At 43.6% G+C, this 20,138-nt stretch overlaps 2 protein-coding genes across 7 annotated transcripts in view; one reads left to right on the forward strand and one right to left on the reverse strand.

Annotated features, from left to right (window-relative positions):
* MACROD2 (mono-ADP ribosylhydrolase 2) overlaps positions 1 to 20,138 on the reverse strand; it is an 834,860-nt gene that overhangs the window by 725,346 nt on the left and 89,376 nt on the right. The gene's annotated exons all lie outside the window — the stretch shown is intronic.
* On the forward strand, positions 4,243 to 16,224 carry FLRT3 (fibronectin leucine rich transmembrane protein 3). Of its 2 annotated transcripts, XM_048935496.1 has the most exons (4): positions 4,243 to 4,406; positions 10,273 to 10,965; positions 11,458 to 11,632; positions 12,077 to 16,224. In XM_048935496.1, the coding sequence occupies exon 4, from the start codon at positions 12,117 to 12,119 to the stop codon at positions 14,058 to 14,060; it is 1,944 nt and encodes a 647-aa protein (XP_048791453.1). In that variant the 5' UTR covers positions 4,243 to 4,406; positions 10,273 to 10,965; positions 11,458 to 11,632; positions 12,077 to 12,116; the 3' UTR covers positions 14,061 to 16,224. The 2 variants fall into 2 exon arrangements, with proteins under 2 accessions (XP_048791453.1, XP_048791452.1); XM_048935495.1 differs by lacking the exon at positions 11,458 to 11,632.

Raw genomic sequence — 20,138 nt, forward strand, 5'->3', positions numbered from 1 at the left:
ATCTTCAGGCAGAGAAGAAAGCAAATTTAACCTCCAAATGGACAGAGCTGCTAGGCCCAAGGAAACATGACTTTTCACCAACAGATACCTGCCTTGTCGCCAGACATCTACATTGCCAACAGGAGTGGCAGTGAGAACACAAACACCACCAGCAGAAGAGCAGAACACCAGCAGTGCGGCCCAAGTCCCTTCTTCCCAAGCACGAGGCACTGCTGCCTTACAGATCTTTCTGCTCTTGCAGGCCAGCTTTCGGCAGCTCTTGCAGACGAAGGAGTTCAAATTCCAAGGAAAGGAGTCCAAGACCAGAGCTGCCACAGAAAGGTTTGCTCTTTCAAGCGATTTACTCTATTGGTTTTGAGTATTTCTCTGCTACTCTGATCTCTTATACAGAAGCAGGTATTTCTATATGAAATTACACTTACTGCTCTGTTAGGCTCAGTACAGGTTCTATATATAAAACCTTGAATTTGAAAATATAAGAAACAATCTCAGGGAGGAATAGCAGTTTTGTCCTCAGCAGGATCATTCCTCACACATGGTAGACATTACTAACAATCTAAATTTTCAAGGCTGTTTTAGGAGCGTGTTATTATTCTTCAACACACATTTGGTGGAGAACCTTCAAAGACGTGTCGTAAGTATGGAAAGTCTGTTCTGCTCTGACAGCATTGCTTACTTCATCCAGTTTGCAAGCAAAAACTATACAGATAGATCTTGAAAGAGTTAGCTCTTGCCTTGCCCAAAAGCTCTGTCAAGGTGGCTTCATGGTTTGACACTTAGAAGAAATCGCCTCTTAAACACAGAAAGCCATCAGTCGTAAACATTAGGAACGGCCTTTCTTAGCATGAACTTAATCTGTCAGATCTCTCTACCAATTTCTGTACGTTCTGCAAGTAAAAAAGTAAATAGCTTACTTATTAGCTTTGCAATTTCATATAGTCCATTAAGTGACTTAATTTTGCTATCAATAGCACATAATGCGATGAGCAAAACTGTTAGTCTGCCTTAGGAAAAATAGTGATGTGGTTACATCAGGGGCGTCTCTGAGCTGACAAGGCTTTCCCCTGGGGATATTCAGGAGAGTTAGAAAGCAGAAGAGGAAAAAAGCATGGAGAGAAGGGAGAGGAATGGCAGAGAACACAGGTGTAGATGTTTAATCTCCTGGCCTGTCAAGACAGACAAAAGAATAATTACAATTACAACCATCTTTTCTCGAACATTCCTCTGTCACGGAGAAAAAAAAAAGAACAATCACACTTGAGCCCAACCAATCTAAAGCAACTGTTGAGTTTTAGACCACTTGTACCTTTTTAGCTCTGCTGTGGATTTTCTTTCATGACCACATTCTCATTTCTGCTGCATTTGATGCAGACTTGCTGCACCAACTTTGACAAGTTACTGTAGGTACACAGTGCTAAAAGCTGAGCCTGACGGACCTTTAATTTTGAAGGAATTTATCCCGAATTGGATTCTAATTTTAAAATGGCTCAAATCTTTTAAAGACACTAATTCAAACAGTAATACATATTTGCTGAGAAACTGTGCTTAGGCGATATCCAAAAATGTTCTAAGCCATAGAATCACAGAAAAGTTCATATATTATAGCACTTTCTTTTCTTAGATGTCTCCACAAATCAGACAATGCCTAACTTGGAAGTGGGACAGCCTGCTTTGAAAAATCAATATAACCTGATAAAAGCCTAAAGCTAAAAACCACTAACGCTCATTTCAGGGTATTTCATTGAATATCAAACTATTACTCTCAGCGCTGCCTAAGTGAAATTCATCCTTGAGGAGCCTGAAGCAGCAACAGTTCGGTTTCTACTCGCAAAGAAGGCTCTCTGTCCTCTGCACTGAGGATGACTGATCTCTGATTCAACTTCACTTCCCGGTCAATGCGTTTGGTTTCTTAACATTTCATAAGTGTCCTGCCCAGAAACGTTTACGAGTGAAACCTGATCTACAGTAGAACAAAGGAGATCCAAAACACTGCCAAGTCACAGCCAGAGTCCTTGAGGTCGACCTTTGGCTGAGGGCAGTTCCCAGGACCGTGCCTCTTATCATGCCATCGGGGCACTTACAGAAAACAACAAGCAGCGTTGTTATCGCTTCGACCTGACAGCACCTTACACGTGTGAGTTATAAACTTCCATTATCATTCTTCAAAATACATTACATACTGTAAGCACTCTCAATTTCCCATCTGCCATCTTCCACAATCTTCCAGCCTGTTAATCGTTAGCAAAATTGCCAAGTTTTCCAAAAGGTAATTTCCCTATAGGTCTGACAAGCATTTAATCTCCATGTCACAAGCATTAATTAATTTCATATATAAAATATAGGTGAAAAGATTATTTTAACTTCAGAATTCAATTAAAATAACTCATTATATTAATAGAGTTTGGTATATCTGTGTTACATATGCATATTTTCATTTCCTGCATACGAGAAACTTCATCGGTATTAACAGAGTTCCTCAAGTCTCTTGGAATTCAAGAAGCTTTGAATTTCTATAGATTAAGACCAAAACAGAGAAGAGGGTTGAGTTCACAACACATACCATTATTTGTGGAAAGTATTTTAAAGGCAAACCACGTTCTCAAGAAGTACAGTTAAAGAGCTTACATAAAATAATACAGTCAAAAATATGCTTGCGACAACATGTGAAAAACCTTTCAGTACTTTAAAGCAGCTGTGACTTGGTAAAATCTCATTATCTCTCACATGCCCATTGGAATTCTCCAGGAATATTTACTGTTATTTCTAACTGGTGCTGGAAGCACTGTGCCAGCCTTGGAACAGCACCACCAGGTAGCTGAGGGAGTACCATATATGACCTCTGTGAATATCCCAGAGCTATACATTCAGTTTTAGCAGCATGCCACAGTAACACCAGGCAACTAATGCATTAAGTCGGGCATGCAAAATACCAAACATACATTAAAAAATAAAAATTAAAAAAAGCTATAATCTCAGTGAAATTTCATTTAAAAGATCTGCAGGTTACTCAGAGAATCTCAAAATGCTTCCTGCCCACGGTCGTGTCCCAAACATCTGAACTCAGACACTGCAACACAGGGCACATCTAAGTTTGTATAACATGGGCTTATACATAGGCATACAGGTGTGTAAAATACATTACAAACACATTACAACATGTGAGTTTCTCACACTGAGCAGATTAGGGCACAGCTCACTTTGCCAGGACTCTACAATTGACTGACAATTGTACCTCAACTTAAAGTCAATTCCTTATGAGTTTTTACCATCCTTGGAGAAAGATTAGAATTGAAATGATAAAGAAAAAATACCCTTTTCCCATTGTCAAGGAAGATCAACCCAGGATTTATTTGGTTATTTTCTAAATTGGCTGAATGAATACATAACACCTAAACACCACACAGGGCAAGCAGCATTCAAAAATCTATTAGAATTCCTCCTATAAAAAGGTGAGCTGCAACTCTTCCTACCTGATGTTCGGTTTCGCCAAAAGCCAAACGGAGCTGAAATACTCAAAACTCACTCAGTAAGCACAACTTTCCAGCACTTTCCACAAGCCTGGGAGAAATTAAGCTCCCTTTAACCTTAACAGAGCTCAGCTTTGCAGTCTTCAACACCCACACAAATGCAGCTGAGGGACAAGAGGCCGCCATGTTGGGGTCAGCCGCCATGTTGTGGTCAGCTGCCATGTTGGGGGCTTGCTGATGCTGGCAGCTGGGCCACAAGACTGAGATGGAGGAGGGGGAAGCAGCTCACCTCCATGCTGCCAGCCAGGAAAGAGGGACACGGCAAAGAAGCCCACAGTTTGGTTTACCAGTTGATTAACCATGAATAAAAGGGAACCTGGCTCGGTGAGAAAGCAGGTGGGAGCACATGGCCCCTCACCACAAGGCATCTCTGCCACCACATTGTGCTGAGCGCCCGCACCCTGAAGGAGCCACGAACTCCTCACTTTTTAGCGCTTTGAAATTTTACTTTCTTTCCTCAAGCGCTTCTACACCTCATTACCGCTCCCACTACTCACAGAGAAGCCAAAACTTCGAGCGCGAAGCGAGCCGCCCGCGACCTCACGGCTGCCCTTGGGGCGCACGGGCACCGCGCCACGGCTCCCCTTAGCCCGCGGCGCTGCCCCTCCCGCGGCACGGCTATGGCGCCGCCTGCTGCTCCCCCTAGCGGCCGCGCCCCGCCCCGCCCCTCCCGCCGAGGCCCCGCCCCCCGCTGACGTGCGGCCCCGCCCCCGCGGCTGCCCGCTGCCGCCGCGACTTGAGGGCGAGCTCGGCGGCTGCCCCGCGCTTCCGTGCGCTCCTCTCTTCGTGGCTCCGCACCTGGCCGCGCGGCTCCCGGCCCGCCGGTGGGATTTACGGCGGCCGCCTCGCCGCAGCCAACGTCTAACCCGCGCACCGCAGGTAAGTGCTGCTCCGCTCTGCTTCCGCGGGAGTCGCGCGGGTCGGCCGTGGGGTGAGGGAGAAGAAGGAGGACCAGGAGGGGGCACGGCTCGGAGCCGCCGGCGGGGAGCAGAGCCGCGCGGCCCCCGCGCTCCGTCCCTACTTGCCGTCAACTTTTGCGCGGCTCCCCGAGCTCCCAGCCCGCCTCCCGCAGCCGGCGCTGGGCTCCGCGCTCCGCTCTGGCGTTGCTTTCTGCCCTCGGGCTTTTGTTCCCCTGCCCGCCCGGCCCGGGATCCCGGCGTCGTGCGGGGAGTCGGGAGAGAGGCAGAAAACGAGTAGACTTAAAGCGGCGATTCCTTTTCTGAACCCGATTTCTTCGCCTAAAACGCGCTGCCCGAAAAGACAGAAGCATCGCTTGCGCTCCCCAGCCTGCCGCCCGGGGACATGGCGTCTTAATGAACATTTCTTTGAATTAGCCAAATAAATGCGTTTGTCGAGCCGAGCGTGCGATGGCAGGCAGGAATGATGTGCTGCGAAACGCACAGATGCGGCCGAACACGGGGACAGTTGTGAGCGCTGCCAGCCCTTTCCCTCCACCCGAAAATCCCCTCCGGTCTCTCGTTCCCCCCAGCCCCGTGAGCCTGCCCGGCTTCTGCTCGGTGTGCGAATGCTCCGTAAGGAAAAGGTACGCCGAGCTTCGTCTGAAGCCTGTTTGTTACTTTAAGAGCTGCCGAGGCCGTGCTGATCGCCCTCTCGCAGCTTTTCCTTTTTCTCCAGCCACGTTTCACCACTTCCCAAAGCGGTATATGCATTTTCCCTGCTCCTCGCATACGGCAGAAGCAGTGCCCGGCTTTGGTGTGCATTCGAATATCGATTCTTTTTTTTTTTTTTTTTTTGGTGCATTCATACAGTTTAATTTTAACTGGGGAAGGAGCGGATGGATGAATACCACGGTTAATACAACCATCACGGGAAATAAGATTCTGTAAAGTCCCCGAAAGAATGATTTATTTTATTTTCTTTTAATTCCCCCGCTGGAGGCCGCCTCTGTTTTTCTCAACAGGAGACTTTGTTGTAATTAAAGCAGGGAGAACTGGACAGCAGCAAAGCCCTCTGCCTGGTGGCTCTCAGCAGCGCCGTTTTGCAGCGTGCACCACCCCCCAGCGGGCAAAAAACTCCGTAGTAAAGTCGCAGCCAAGCTTTCATCTTTGGAAATGAAACGCAAACGTTTCAGGGCGAGAATCAAATAAAGGTGCATTGGTGGGGCTTTGCTTTTTCGTTTTCCCTTTGTAAGCGGTAGCACAGAGTGGAAAGGTAGCGCGAAAGGCACCGGTGAGCCGTCCGAGGCATTGCTGGAGTTTGCAAACTTTGCGCTGCTGTTTTTCCGAGTGCCTTCAGTGGGTGGATGGCCATCTTTGTCTCCTTCCAGCAGGAAGCCTGCCTGCTAATGGCCGGGGAGCTCTCGAGGTTTGCTTTAATCACCTCGAGGCATGAGGCGGCTCAGGAGAATTAATAGGCGACTGCTTACGTGTATTTTTAATAAGAGGCCCCAGCTCGCTCGGTGCAGGCTGGCCGTGCCCACAGTGCGCTGCACAGAGCTCACTGCATGCACTGAAGCAACCTGGCAGCCCCACAGCTTGTCAAGTTTTCAGATCAGAGCAGTAAATCTGGTCATCAGTAGGCGAGTAGACAAAAGAGGAAAGAAACAAATCTGTATGGCAGCTGTATGCGGTATTTCAGTAACGGTTTGGATACGCTTAACGTTTTGCACCAGGGACTCTGTGCAGGGTATAATTCCACCTAAATTTGTCAAGAGGGAAAACCAGTGATTTCCCCGTGGAAGCAGAGCAGCGTTTGTTGCCTGTTCTCTCATTCTAAGCGCAAGCAAATGCCTCACCCCCACAGCAGCTCCCAGAGAGAGCCCAGCAGCCATCCCTGGCCCAGCTGGGCGAGCACCACGATGCAGAGCACTGTGCTCCCCCTCCCTGGCCGTGGGAGCAGGCAGGCCCTGCAGGGCACAGCACTGCGCAGCACCACGGTGCTCTTCGAGCCAACGTCCTCTAAGCCAGGAAGGGTTTTAAAAGTGAACTTCAGAGAGCAACCACTGAACCGCTCGTAGTCAGTCTCCCTCCTCTGCAGCAGATGCTGCCCTGGCTCACCTTTGGCATGAAGTTCAGCTTCCACTCGGAACCCATTTCAGAGTCAGATTCAATCCCATTAGAGGGAAGAGCACATTAAATTTTTCATTTTTAAGGCACGTGAGAACTAGAAGGACAAAGGCAATATTCTATTCAGCTACCACACAAGATGGAGGGGGAGGGATAAGCAAAAAAATAAATAAAACCTTCTTGGACAAGAGGAAAAAAACAAAGCACGTTTCACCAAAGCACAGAGACCTGGAGAGCTTGCTCTCACTTTAATGAAAACCTCTGCATTCTTTAGCCCTGGAAAAGACAGGCAGAGGACCTTGTGCTTGCCTCACACCGAACAAAGGAGTGGGGCACCTTCCTGAAATATGATGATCGTGGAAATTTCAGCTCCTAGACAGGGTGCTTAGAAAGCATTTTGCTGTCACTATCAACTAAGTCTGAGTAATACACTTAAAAAAACCAAAGCATGTGCATTGTTTTAAGGACAGATTAGCACCGTGGAACTTGTGTTGAAATCTTGGTGAAACTATCCGAGAGGAGCTGTGACCTCTGAGAACTGACCTGGCAGCACGTGCAGTGGATGGGTCCAGTGGTATTTCAAGTGCATTTTATGTTTCTGATAATAACAAATGCAGAGGTAATTCTGCAGTCTTAGTACACAGGTTAAGCAAAATCATTAGGCTTGTCAATATGCGTATCCTAATAACTTGAAGTTACTCTTGTCCCTTACTACCTAAAAATACGGGGTGAAAGTTGTCCCTGTGCCCTGTTGTGTGGGGGTTAGCAGCCAGCTCCTGGTTATGCTGGGGCAGATGGGGATTAAAGTAAGCACTGTGGGACCTGAAGTGCCAGGTCTGGGTGTTAGTCAGGTTTTATCACATCTTGGAAAGAACAAATCTATTTGGCACTGTTTTTAGAAAAACTTACAGCTTTTCTTTTGCTTTTTTTTTTTCCTTAAGGCAGGGCAGCTGTACACCACGTGTTACAATAAATACTCTGTGCTTTGGTATTTTCTCTTACGCAGTGCAAATTGCTTTTGCCATTTCAAAATGAGCTGTAGCCCGGCGATAAGTCCGGGTGCAGGTCTGGGCATCCCCGCTGTCTGTAACACGGCTGCCTACACAATGTCCCAGGAAAAGTAATTTAACCACACAGTTCAGCAAAGTTCATGAAAATATATTCAGCTCCCAATGAAGATAAGCACAAAAGCTGCCGTTCGGCTGTCCCCTCTTTACTTTTGTTACCAAAAAGTCATTTAAAAATGAATTTCAGAATGCACTCTCTAAAATCCATCTTTTTTTCCTGCTCTGCTCGAAATTAATGGCTCCTTTCAGAGCCATGTGTCCATGAAGCCTCCCATGCTGGTGCTGCGGGGACCTGCACACCCAGCGGGTCCCCTCTGCTTTCATCCCAGGCCGGGATGGGAGGAGGAGGGCTGGAGCAGGGCAGCAGGATTCCCTTCTGTGCAGACAGATCGCTGGAGCCTTTGATATGCAAAAACATTGTTTTCAGCTGTGGCTCCAGATATAAAAGGGAAGTGCAAGATATCAAACAATCAGAACCTGGAGAAAACTATTCTGCCCTCAGAAAAGGGAGTGGGGGGCACGGGCTTAATCCACATTTTTGAAACAGTATCATCTTCTCCAAAGAGACCTGCTTTTATTTTCCTCCCTTGTTTTTATGTAATTTCGAGAGAAGGGATAAAAAAAATTCCAAGAACTTAATGAGCTTTAGTGCTTTCATTTTAATCCCACACATTACCGCTATTATAATGGCAGCAATAAGCAAAGGGCTGACAATCAGACGGGGCAGAGAGGAAGCTGTTTATATGCTAGAAAGGTAAAGCCAATGCACTTAACTTTCTCGTGTCTGTATGCACACTAGAGATAGTTTTGATCAATAGCAACGTGCCTTTTTCATTTTAATTTTTTTTACAGCCTACTTAACAGCTCTAAAAGTTCTGAGGAACAATTTATGAGATTATTTTTTTTGTCAGCTTCTTAAAAGTGACTCAAAGCCTTCAAAGGCCTACTTAACAACAAATTTATACTCTTACTTCACCACACAACTCCCAGAAAATGTCCTCTGTCACAACTTCGCATTACTTCCTATGAGACACATTATTTCTATGTAGCTCTTAAGCAACTGTTTCATTTCCAAGTTTTGGGAATAGATCCTGGACTTAAGTTTCCACAAACACTTGAATGATACAGACCAAGGAAATTGGATGCTGCCTAATCTCAAAGAATGTGGAGCTTTTTTTGTTCCATTTTCTAATACTGACTGCATATATTAACCAATCCCTAAAAAAACATGCATTCCTTTATAACCCACACAGAACCTTAGTTTTACTAAAAAGTAAAGAGTATCCTTAGATGCTTAATTCTGCCCATCTTACAGAACGTCTCTCATTTCAGTTTACAATTTTCATCGCACAACTGCTGAAGCAAGGTGAAAAACAAGCAGAAAACCAACCCTCAGATAAGCATTACAGCAGCTTCAGGGGAGCAGAGGCTTTACTGTTCCCTCACGGAACGCTTGCACCATCACAAGAATGGGTTTGGTTTTGCTATTTTTTTTCCCCTCAAATGCTCATCTTTATGCTGCTGAAGAGGAAAAACATAATTTTATGTATGAAAATAATTGTTTTATCAGTGCAAATCTGTTGCTACAGGAGTAGAAAGTACTGCACGAAGACTTCATGATGCCTGCTTCCAATTACAAAAGAGTCTTAAAGCAGAAACTGCTTTTGTTCAGCTCTGTTATTTTATGATGGCCCAGAAGCAGCTCCAGCTATGCCCACATGAAGGGAGTTACACAAGCCTTATTCAGCCCACTGTTTCTTCAGGGCTTTTCAGTGCTGAGGACCATGCTCAGTACCGAGGATTTGATTTCAGACTTAACCACTTACCAGTGGTTTCAGACAGATACTGCCTACATGCTCTCAGGGAACAGAGACTCGGTATCTCACTGCATACTTTCTGTCCTTAAAAACAGCCAAATGGTTCCTCAAGTAATAAGAAAAGCCGAGGTTACTTTTATTTGTGAAGTGAGAAAAATCAAATTAACAAAATGTCAATCTAAATAGTGATTCCACTGAGCAAAGTGACAAATACAGTAGCTCACGAGTTCAGACAGCTTGGCATACTGAGCACATTTTATGGAGAAAACCCACATGCCTCCATTTTCAAGAAGCTGATACAGATGACTACTAGCTAGCCCACAACGCAGAAACAGCAGGATGCACATGTGAAACATTAATTCTCTATTTCAGTGAAAACTTCTCCTCTTTCATCCAACAAGTACTGAATGGTAATTAACTCATTTTAAATTTAATACCAAAGAGAGGTTCATGATCTACTTCTGTTTGCCTGAAACAAAAAGCAAGCAACCACGTTAACTCCTCCCATGGCAGGACTGCCATTTGTCCTCCAGCGGGAAAACATCATTTGCAGAGACTTTGGTACTGTCTGTTAATGCACAATGACTTCATTTGCTGCTGGAAGGAGGGAAAAGATTTGTTCCAGCAAAATGGCAACCACGTGAGACTAAACAGCAAAAGCTGTTAATAAACATGCCTGCATTTTGCTGAAATACTGATGTATTGGGATAAAATGATGTGCTGATTTTGTACAGTAAGCACAGCATGATTTACATGGGAACGGAATACAACAGAATAATAGTGTCCAGCAGTTGTTATTAATTACAATTTCTTCTGTTTGTTTTTACTTTTACAGGAAATTAAGAGTTCACGGAAAGCTTTAAAGAGGAGTTTTCTGTAAAGGGAATTAACACTTTGGTGTCTTTTTATGAAGAAGACCACCTGAATTGTGTAACATTCCTACAGCCAGGGGACCGGCTTCAGCGTGCAGCACAGGAGGAATTCTTTCCTGCATTACAAATTGGGAAGAAGTGTTAAGAAATGGTCCTCTCTGAGAGGTGTGGATGTATCAGGATGTAGCTGCTGTACAAAGTTTATCCTTGGATAACTCTGGACAGAGATAAACCTCCATTGCTGACCTCCTGAAGAGGCGATCCTTGTTCAGGCCCCAGCATAATGAATAGTTTCCATCACGCGTCGCTCAAGCTCCAACCTCCCAGCTACTGCATCCCACAAAAGAGCTTGTACAAGTTACAAAGAAAGTAATTCTTGTTAAAGGCATTAAACCAAACAAAAGAGGCTCTCCATTCACAGACTTTACACGAGAACAGAAACAGAAGCTGAAGCTTTTCTGCTCCTCTGCCGGTGTGCTTACATACCATGGTAAATCTTTGTTGGGTTGCCCCTGGAGCATAGTGCCTGGGAGCGAGCACCACCAGGAGGGGGCGGCCGACAGAGAAGTCGTCCATGGAGTGAAGTATAAGAGCAAGAGAGGAATTTGTTTGCTGGATATCCTCAAGCACAAAATTTACTCTTACCTTTAAATACGGTAGGATCAATATGAATCTGTTTTCCTTTTCATGCCTTGGAGAATGAAGTTCAGTTAATATATGAACCCACAAGAGAAAGGGTCATGACACTGTTTAATGCATAGGGCATCTTACAGAAGTTTTCACCACCCTAATTACAGTGGTAATTGAATTATGTTGTCTTAAAAGCTATAAAAATGCTAATTACCTGAGTTCAGTGTACAAACACGCTACCAGTGCAAAGTACAATTTCAGTCTCAAGAGTTAGTTTATATTATCCCACCCTGCACAATATGAACTAATAAGATGTGAAAATGTGGTTAAACCTGCCAAATAGTCTCTTATTAGTGTACTGCTTAGCAAGAAGACTTTTGAGAATGACAAATATTTAAACATGAAATTAAGCATGTAATGAAATATTCCATCCAGCCAACTAGAAAGCCACAGCTCAGACAGCTCTGTTGGCTTGTAAGCTGCACACCAATTGCAATTCACCTTTCTAAACATTCCAGGTTGAAAAACAAGAAGAGTAAGCTGCAGTATTTGTAAAACGCACCATGTGGTGTTAAGTTCCTAGAAAAACCCAAAAAAATCTGGAGCTGGGCTCTGTTCTCATCTGCATTTTGTACCGTGCCACTAGGACTTTCTTGAACCTCCAGAATAGCTACCACTGAACTTCTGGATTTGGTAAGGGTTTTATAGTTCACTTAAGGGCTTCTAGGTAGTTAGCTGGCTTAGGAATTACTTCTTATCTTTCAGATATAGAATGATTTACTTGAACTCTGGTTTGACTTCAGCTGTGTACTTATCTGGTATGTGCGAACAAAGATTGCCTCTATATGTGAAATGGGGAGGAATCTTCAGAAGGAGCCTTCTTGGTTAAACTAAACCACTCACAGATCAGACATGCCTGATTATATTATTTTAAGTTACTATTCAGAATAGTCTATTAACTCAATTGAATTAGCAAAAGCAGAAATGTTGTTATTGATGTACGTAGAAAAAGTAGAATGTCTACAGACTTGAATTTTTGTTCTGTATGTCAGATGTCTTCTGTAATGCTGAAGTCAAATTTTCATTGCATTTCATCGCTGATGATCTGGATAATTTTGTTTGTTTGTTTGTTTTTAGATTTCGAAGATCAGAACTCATCATCTCATCATTCCTGACCATGATTACTGTACCCTGGAGCGTCTTCCTAATTTGGACTAAAATAGGGCTGTTACTTGACATGGCACCTTATTCTGTCACTGCCAAACCGTGCCCATCAGTATGTCGCTGTGATGTGGGTTTCATATATTGTAATGATCGCGATTTGACATCTATTCCTACAGGAATCCCAGAGGATGCTACTAACCTCTTCCTTCAGAACAATCAAATAAATAATGCTGGGATTCCATCAGAACTGAAGAACTTGCGTAGGGTTGAAAGAATATTTTTATACCACAACAGCCTGGACGAATTCCCCACTAACCTCCCTAAGTACGTCAAAGAACTGCATTTGCAGGAGAATAATATAAGGACCATCACTTATGATTCGCTTTCACAAATTCCTTATCTGGAAGAACTGCATTTGGATGATAATTCTGTTTCCGCTGTTAGCATTGAAGATGGAGCTTTCAGGGACAACATCTATCTCAGACTTCTTTTTCTCTCTCGAAATCACCTTAGCACCATTCCCTGGGGTTTGCCTAAAACAATAGAAGAGCTACGCTTGGATGATAATCGTATTTCCACAATTTCAGAGCTGTCCCTTCAAGACCTTACAAATCTAAAACGCCTTGTTCTAGATGGAAATCTTCTAAATAACCACGGATTAGGAGACAAGGTCTTCATGAATCTAGTCAATCTTACAGAACTGTCATTGGTTCGCAATTCACTTACAGCCGCACCAGTAAATTTGCCAGGAACAAACCTAAGGAAGCTTTATCTTCAAGAAAACCATATCAATCATGTGCCACCCAATGCTTTCTCTTACTTAAGGCAGTTGTATCGACTAGATATGTCCAATAACAATCTCAGCAATTTACCTCAGGGCGTCTTTGATGACCTGGACAACATAACTCAGCTGTTTCTTCGCAACAACCCTTGGCACTGTGGGTGCAAAATGAAGTGGGTCCGTGACTGGTTGCAGTCATTGCCTTTGAAAGTGAACGTACGAGGGCTGATGTGCCAAGCACCAGAAAAAGTGCGCGGAATGGCTATCAAAGACCTCAACGCGGAACTGTTCGACTGTAAGGATGACATGAGCACCATCCAGATCACCACCGCAGTACCCAACACACTGTACCCAGCCCAGGGACACTGGCCGGTTTCTGTGACCAAGCAACCAGACATCAAGACCCCCAACCTAAACAAGAACTACAGAACCACGGCCAGCCCGGTACGCAAGATCATTACAATATTCGTGAAATCAGTGAGCACAGAGACCATCCACATCTCCTGGAAAGTTGCGCTGCCAATGACAGCCTTACGGCTCAGCTGGCTCAAGATGGGCCACAGCCCTGCCTTTGGATCTATAACTGAAACCATCGTGACAGGGGACAGGAGCGACTATTTGCTTACAGCACTCGAACCAGAGTCGCCGTACCGTGTGTGCATGGTCCCCATGGAAACCAGCAACATCTATCTCTCTGACGAGACACCTGAATGCATCGAGACCGAGACAGCTCCCCTCAAGATGTACAACCCGACAACCACACTCAACCGGGAGCAAGAAAAGGAGCCCTACAAGAACTCCAGCGTGCCTCTGGCCGCCATCATTGGTGGCGCGGTGGCACTGGTGGCCCTGGCATTGCTGGCCCTGGTGTGCTGGTACGTCCACAGGAATGGAGCCCTCTTCTCCCGGCACTGCGCCTACAGCAAGGGGCGCAGGAGGAAGGATGACTATGCTGAGGCGGGCACTAAGAAGGACAACTCCATCCTAGAAATCAGGGAGACTTCTTTTCAGATGATACCCATTACCAACGACCAGGTGTCCAAGGAGGAGTTTGTAATACACACCATTTTCCCCCCTAACGGCATGAATCTGTATAAGAACAGCCACAGTGAAAGCAGTAGTAACAGGAGCTACAGAGACAGTGGTATTCCAGATTCAGATCATTCACACTCATGATACTGAAGGACATGAAAGACTGGTTTGCTTTTGGTTGGTTTGTTGTTTGTTTGTTTTTTTTTTTAATAAAAAAAAAAGAGAAAAGACTGACTTTTAACGGTTGCTGTTCTACTGCAAAACACTGGATTAAAGACTGACAAAGCAATGTACTGTACATTTGCCATATAATTTATATTTAAGAACTTTTTATTAAAAGTTTCAAATTTCAGGCTACTGCTGCGATTAATGTAGTGGGGATACCTGACCACAATTCTATATTTTAGTATTTTTTAGTAATTTGTACTGTATTTTCCTTGCTAATATTGAAGTTACAGACCATTTAACTTTTGTGTTCTACTGAGTAAGATGACTTGTTGACTGTGAAAGTGAAATTTCTTGCCGTGTTGAGCAGTCAGAACATTCATCTGAGATCCTTGTAAGTGTAAGCACAGGCCATTTTTCACTTTGGTATTAATAAAATAATGTTAAACCTGGCAAATCAGGAAGATCAAGAAGTGGTTGCAAAAACTCACAGAACTTAAATGTTGGGTCTGTTAAATCTGTAAACCACGACAATATTCAATAAACAAAAATGCGTGTAGTAATGGGCAATATCAGCTGTCTGGACACATCCATCCAACAATGGTGAAATCCAATCTAAAAAGAAAATAATCAAATCAATTACATGCATGAGACTTAAACTGTTGGCATGTGTAAAGAAAAAACTGACCCTTGGAAGAAAGCGTAACAAAATTCCTAACAAGGAATTCTAAAGAAATGTGCTAGGCTCCACTAACCAAGGGGTAGACAGGGTGTAAGGATGGATTTCTGGTTATCAGCACCAGCGGTCTGTTAGAGAGAAAATGGTGATGGATGGCCACAGACATTTGGAAGGCAGTGGCAGAGGGACAGGGAGAACACTGAGCAACTGTTCTTCAGCAGAAGGGCTGGAAGTACAGTTTGGTAAGGAAAACAAAGCAGACGAAAAGCAGGCAAGCAGTCTCATAAATTTTAGTCACCCAGGTCAAAAGAAAATTGGGGAATGCAGATATTTTAAAGCATATACTTAAAGATCCTGTAGGTATGCGTTAACTGTACTGCCATTACAGTCAGGAATACTGCCCATTACTCTCACAGTTTTCCAGAAATTCCTTGCTAAATCTGTAAAGTAACGTTTCTTTCTGCCTTCCTGCTGGACTATATGCTATTTCATGTTTAAACCCCAAGCCACACTTTGTTGCCATAATCATTTGTCTTTTCAACTAAAAACCAAAGTGCATTGTACGCCCTTTGGCCGGTCTTGTATGTGCCTTGATCCAACGCTACATGTATCAAGTTTTTTAAAACAAAACAAAAAAACCCTAAAAAAAAAAATAAAATACCCACTTTTTCGTACATAACTTAAATATGACAAACACTGGTCTCATTGGTGAATAAAGTTGAAAAATCAGTAGAGTAATGCCACGTATCTGAGGTGCACTGACAGGAAAGCCACTCAGAAGCTACTATTTTTCAGGTCTTAAGTTCCATCTTTTACTTTGTTCAATATGGTATCACACTTCCTGGGTTTCTGTATTGTTAATTACTTTAATAGCGAGTTTTAACAGCTTCCAATTGTACCAGTAATGAAAGGAAGGGAAATTACAGTTACAGCTCTCTCAGACCTTTTTCAACAAAACCACCAATTAAAAGGTACAGGGACATACAAATGCTTAATATTTTGGATGTTATTTTGGACAGGAAAGAATGTATACCAAATGCAGTTCAATTTTGAGAGTATTTTAGCAGTGCTCAGCCTCTCTGTTTCTCCAGGAGTAGTAAGGGGTGGAAGATGACAGGACGAACTACAGGAGATGCCAGTACTGATGGTTTCAGCAGTCACTCAGCAAATGACTCCTGCCAGAGGTCCATCTGCCTGCACAGACACCAAGTTGCCAGTAACAGACAGCTCATTTCAGCTTCATTTACCAGATGTGGCCAGAGAAGTTCCTCTCCAAACACTCCATGCCACGGTTTCCAGTTTTTGAGAAGTGGAGGAGCAGCTCTGCGCTTCACCTCTCGCAGTCCCACCTGTGCTTCACGTGGAACACGGGCTGGATCCACAGTGCCAATGCACTGGGGAAACGATGCTGAACAGCTCTGTGCTGCTCTGGGAGACGCACTCAGCAGGACTATTCTGCTCTACTTTCTCATCAGGTACAAATCTGAAGGGAGAGAAAGCCAAGACAAGCATGTGGAGGCTCATTTCATTCTGGAAGACCAATCCAGACAGAGAAGACTGACCTGCTTTTCTTCATGCAAACTAGCATACTGGGACCCTTATACCTGAAATACATTCAATGGCTGGCTCGCTGGCAACAGATTACTAGTTCTTTGCCATCAGCACTCCAATAGCAAAATCAAAAAGGTTTTGCTGCATTTTCAAGCTGTTGATATGAAAACCTCTCTTGTAGCTGACTCAAAACTTGTACTTTGGAAAGGATAAAAGAAAACCCCATGAATACTTTTCCTGTGCTTCTCCTGGGGTCAGCCAGAGGCAGCTTAATAACACTGCACACCATCTACCTGCATTTCTGAGATGATTCCACACAGACATCCTGTGGGCTAGCAGAAGTCATCATTTGAGGAGATAGTTGCATGTCAATCTAAATTACAAGGACTTCTCTTATAAAATGTACGTAATATGAGACAGTAATATGCAAATCCAAAGCAACTTCAACAAGCTGGCCCAGTTGTTCCAGGTTTACCTCCACCAGAAAGCAGACGAGAACCTGGAGCAATGGTGCCAGGCTCTATGGAAAAGCAGACCAGGTTTGCAGGCAGAGCTGGTGTCCTACAGCAGCTGCTGTCAATGGAAAAAACACCGCACATCTACGCATACAAGATCTTCAAGGTCTATGCCAACTTTTAGACAACACGCATAATACGAAGCTGTGTTAATTTGGCAAGTGAAAGATTAATTTCAAACTGAAGTCTGTATTTTTTTCTTTTGATATTGATAAAAATTTCTGCTGCTTGTCATGGCCATCTCTCAAGAATCTTCTACTTAACCTAACAGTCCAGTTACAGCATGCAGTACACTCTAGCACCAGTACATCCATCCATTCATCCATTCCATTAGACAGCTGTATATTCAGACAAGTCACATTACTTCATTCAGCAGTATACTCATTTATCAAAATAAAATTAATCCACATGAAGTTTATCTCAACTTTTAAAATCCACATTATTTCAGTGTGCTGTTAAATATCTAATTTCAGAGCAAGGAGTGAAATGTTTTTCAACACAGCCTACACCCCTGTTCAGAGTGAACTTAATCAGCATCTTCTGTGTTAATTTAAGCCCAGTATCTTTCACATTCCTTATTACTGCTCCCTTTCTTGATTTATACTATTCACAGTTCTGTTTATTCTGAACGCTGACACCAAAAAAGAACCCCAGGTACTTTGGAAGCCATATTCATTTTGTCTCATCTCAGTAAGTTCCAAACTACATTTGCTTCACTTTTAAGCTATTACTTCCTAACTCTGTACAACAGCCTGAAACGCAACAACTGTTGGGATCTGGGGTTGTGTTTTTGTTTTTTTCCTGGCTTTAACAGTAGCACAATCAAAGCAATATGGCTTTGGAACACCGTTACCAATTCTGCTAATGCTTTAGCTAGCTTGCAAGCTATATTGTGCCAATGCTGTACATACTGTGTAGAGCAGCAAATGCAATAAAGCAAGAATGAAAGTAATACAAAGCCTTATTTACTATTCAAATAACTCACTGATGATATAACGCAATGAGCACATATACAGACTTCTGTCTTAAATAAGAGGGTGTCCTTTTGTGTGTTCCTCCACAGCTGCAGTTGGCCACAATCTTCGATCACGGACTGGCAAATGCCTCTATTTCTCCAAACCAGATTACTTTTGGTTTTGGATGGAGCCATCACTCGCTTGGATGTCCTCAGCTTTCCAAACAGCTTAACCTTACTTTCAAACCCACAGAGGCACGTTCAGCACACAGTGCTTCAGGATCACCTTGGGAATGAGCTTTGTTTAATTAACTGTTTCCTAAGTGTCACCACAACAACAAGCTTCAAGCCACAAGCCAGTGCTTACAACTGCAATTTTTACAAAGCGTCTACTGACTCCATATCTGGGGAGTTTCTTCCATCCAGAAGTGGTTCATCAGAAAGAAAGATGACTGACTGAAACCAGACAGGAAAATTTTATGCTTTGAAGTCTATTTTGTCTTTGTAAATGAATTTAATTTGGGGGATGCTGAAGGAGCTTTCCTCTAACAATCAAATTAGAGCTGTGTCAAGCCCTCTGAAGATATAACTGTGTATCAGTCTGGACACATAATCTTTTTTGGTGAACATGTACACTGGATTTATTCTCAACAGTAAATCACCAGATTGTTTCCTGATCCTTGTAAAAATGTAGACAAAAACAAAATATATCTCAGTAAAACAGCTGCACAGCACCTAGTTCAAAGCAACGTTTACCAGCATCCATCGGGATGCTCGTTTTCCTGCAGCTTTAATGATTGCTGGGGAACATTCATACCCAGTGTGGCAACCAAAGCACTTCAACAATACGGATGTTAGGCCAAATAACTGTCCTCTAGCAGCTCCTAGGATTGTCAGGGGTCCAAGGTGCAAGCAGCCAGCAACTCCATTCCCCTTCCAAGGAGGGGATGGCAACGGCCAGCAGCTGACTATCAGTGCAGCGCTGCAGCATCCTACCATTCCACACACATCTCTAAGCAAAGGTTTGTCACAAGTACCTCTGAGGCCCAAAGAACAGGATTTTAGGACCAGCGTGTATCAGCAGACTTCCATCACTTGTTGCTGCCTCTGCTTTTTCTTAGGATGAAAACGCAATGGAGTCATGGTATAAAACCTCCCAAGACTGCTAACACCACCAAGAGCTGAAAACACTTTTTGAAACCTGAATCCGGACCTTTCAGCTTAGCAAGAACACTCATAAATAAGTTATAAAAATAGAAGTGTCTTAATAGGGCTAATTAAATAATCTGACTTGTTGAAGTGGGCTGATAGCATCCATAGAGGCTGATGCTGTGTCCTGAGCAGCCCTCTTAAGTCCCCAAACCAAGGAGCAGGTCAGAGCCCAGTGCTCACCCCTGCGGGACTTAAGCAGAGCCTATCTATAGCCACAGCTACGGAGGGTCTGCTGTTCAAACCAAGGGGCTGCCCTTGGTCTTACATCAGTAAGTACAGGAGCATCGTTTACAGGATTAAATTATGCATGCATTATGCATAACTGAACCTTTTCATTTAAACTAAATATTATCAAAGATCTATAAGGTCAGAAATACGCACCCTATTCACGTAATACCCTTTCCTCTGTTGGACTTTGTCTCTGACAAATGCCCACCTGGCAATTAGACTTCCATGTGAAAGCAGGTGTTTGCTGGGGGGTGGGGATTCCTTCTGTTTAGAAGTGTTTTTTTAATGGGTTTTTATTGTTCTATTTTGGTTGACTTGATTTTCTTGACTGGCATAAATAATCTCACTCTCAGTCTTTCGGTTTAATTGGACATCAAAGTGAACTGTCTGACAATTTCAATTTAACACTTGTAGCACATCAGTGCACGTATGCTTGGGGTGGTGAGCAAAGGTAAAATAGCATCCCACAAACTTCAGTTTCCCAGCTCTTATAACGATGCTTTTCAGGCTTTAAACTGTTGTTTTTCCACAGATTCAATAGGAAAGCAATCAAGTAACATTTCAAAAAGTGAAACCTTCTGCTCAGGAATGCTGCTGCTGGGACAAGGAAGAGGATTTAGGAAGCCACTTCGTAACTCTTACTCCATTGGTACAAGCAGCACCTTCTTCTCTTCATCTCCTTTAGACAGCCTGTAGTACACGCTCATCCCTCGTGTTAATTAACAACAGAAGTTATTTGCCCTGGACTCCTCCAGTACAAAGCCAACTCCAAACTGTGTATTTTGTTTCCTGAAGTTTGAACAGCACACAGCAGTGCAGACACCTGCAGAATCTCCATTCGGTTGCGCTTTGTTTACCTGGTTTCAATGATCTTCACAAATAAGCACTGAGGACGCTTATTTCTGAAACCTGATGGG

The sequence above is a fragment of the Lagopus muta genome, chromosome 2, assembly GCF_023343835.1.
Source record: "Lagopus muta isolate bLagMut1 chromosome 2, bLagMut1 primary, whole genome shotgun sequence".
Lineage (NCBI taxonomy): Eukaryota > Metazoa > Chordata > Aves > Galliformes > Phasianidae > Lagopus > Lagopus muta.

Bases quoted from the DNA above. Each gene is read 5' to 3' on its own strand.
- FLRT3 (XM_048935496.1), top strand. From the start codon at position 12,117: ATGATTACTGTACCCTGGAGCGTCTTCCTAATTTGGACTAAAATAGGG.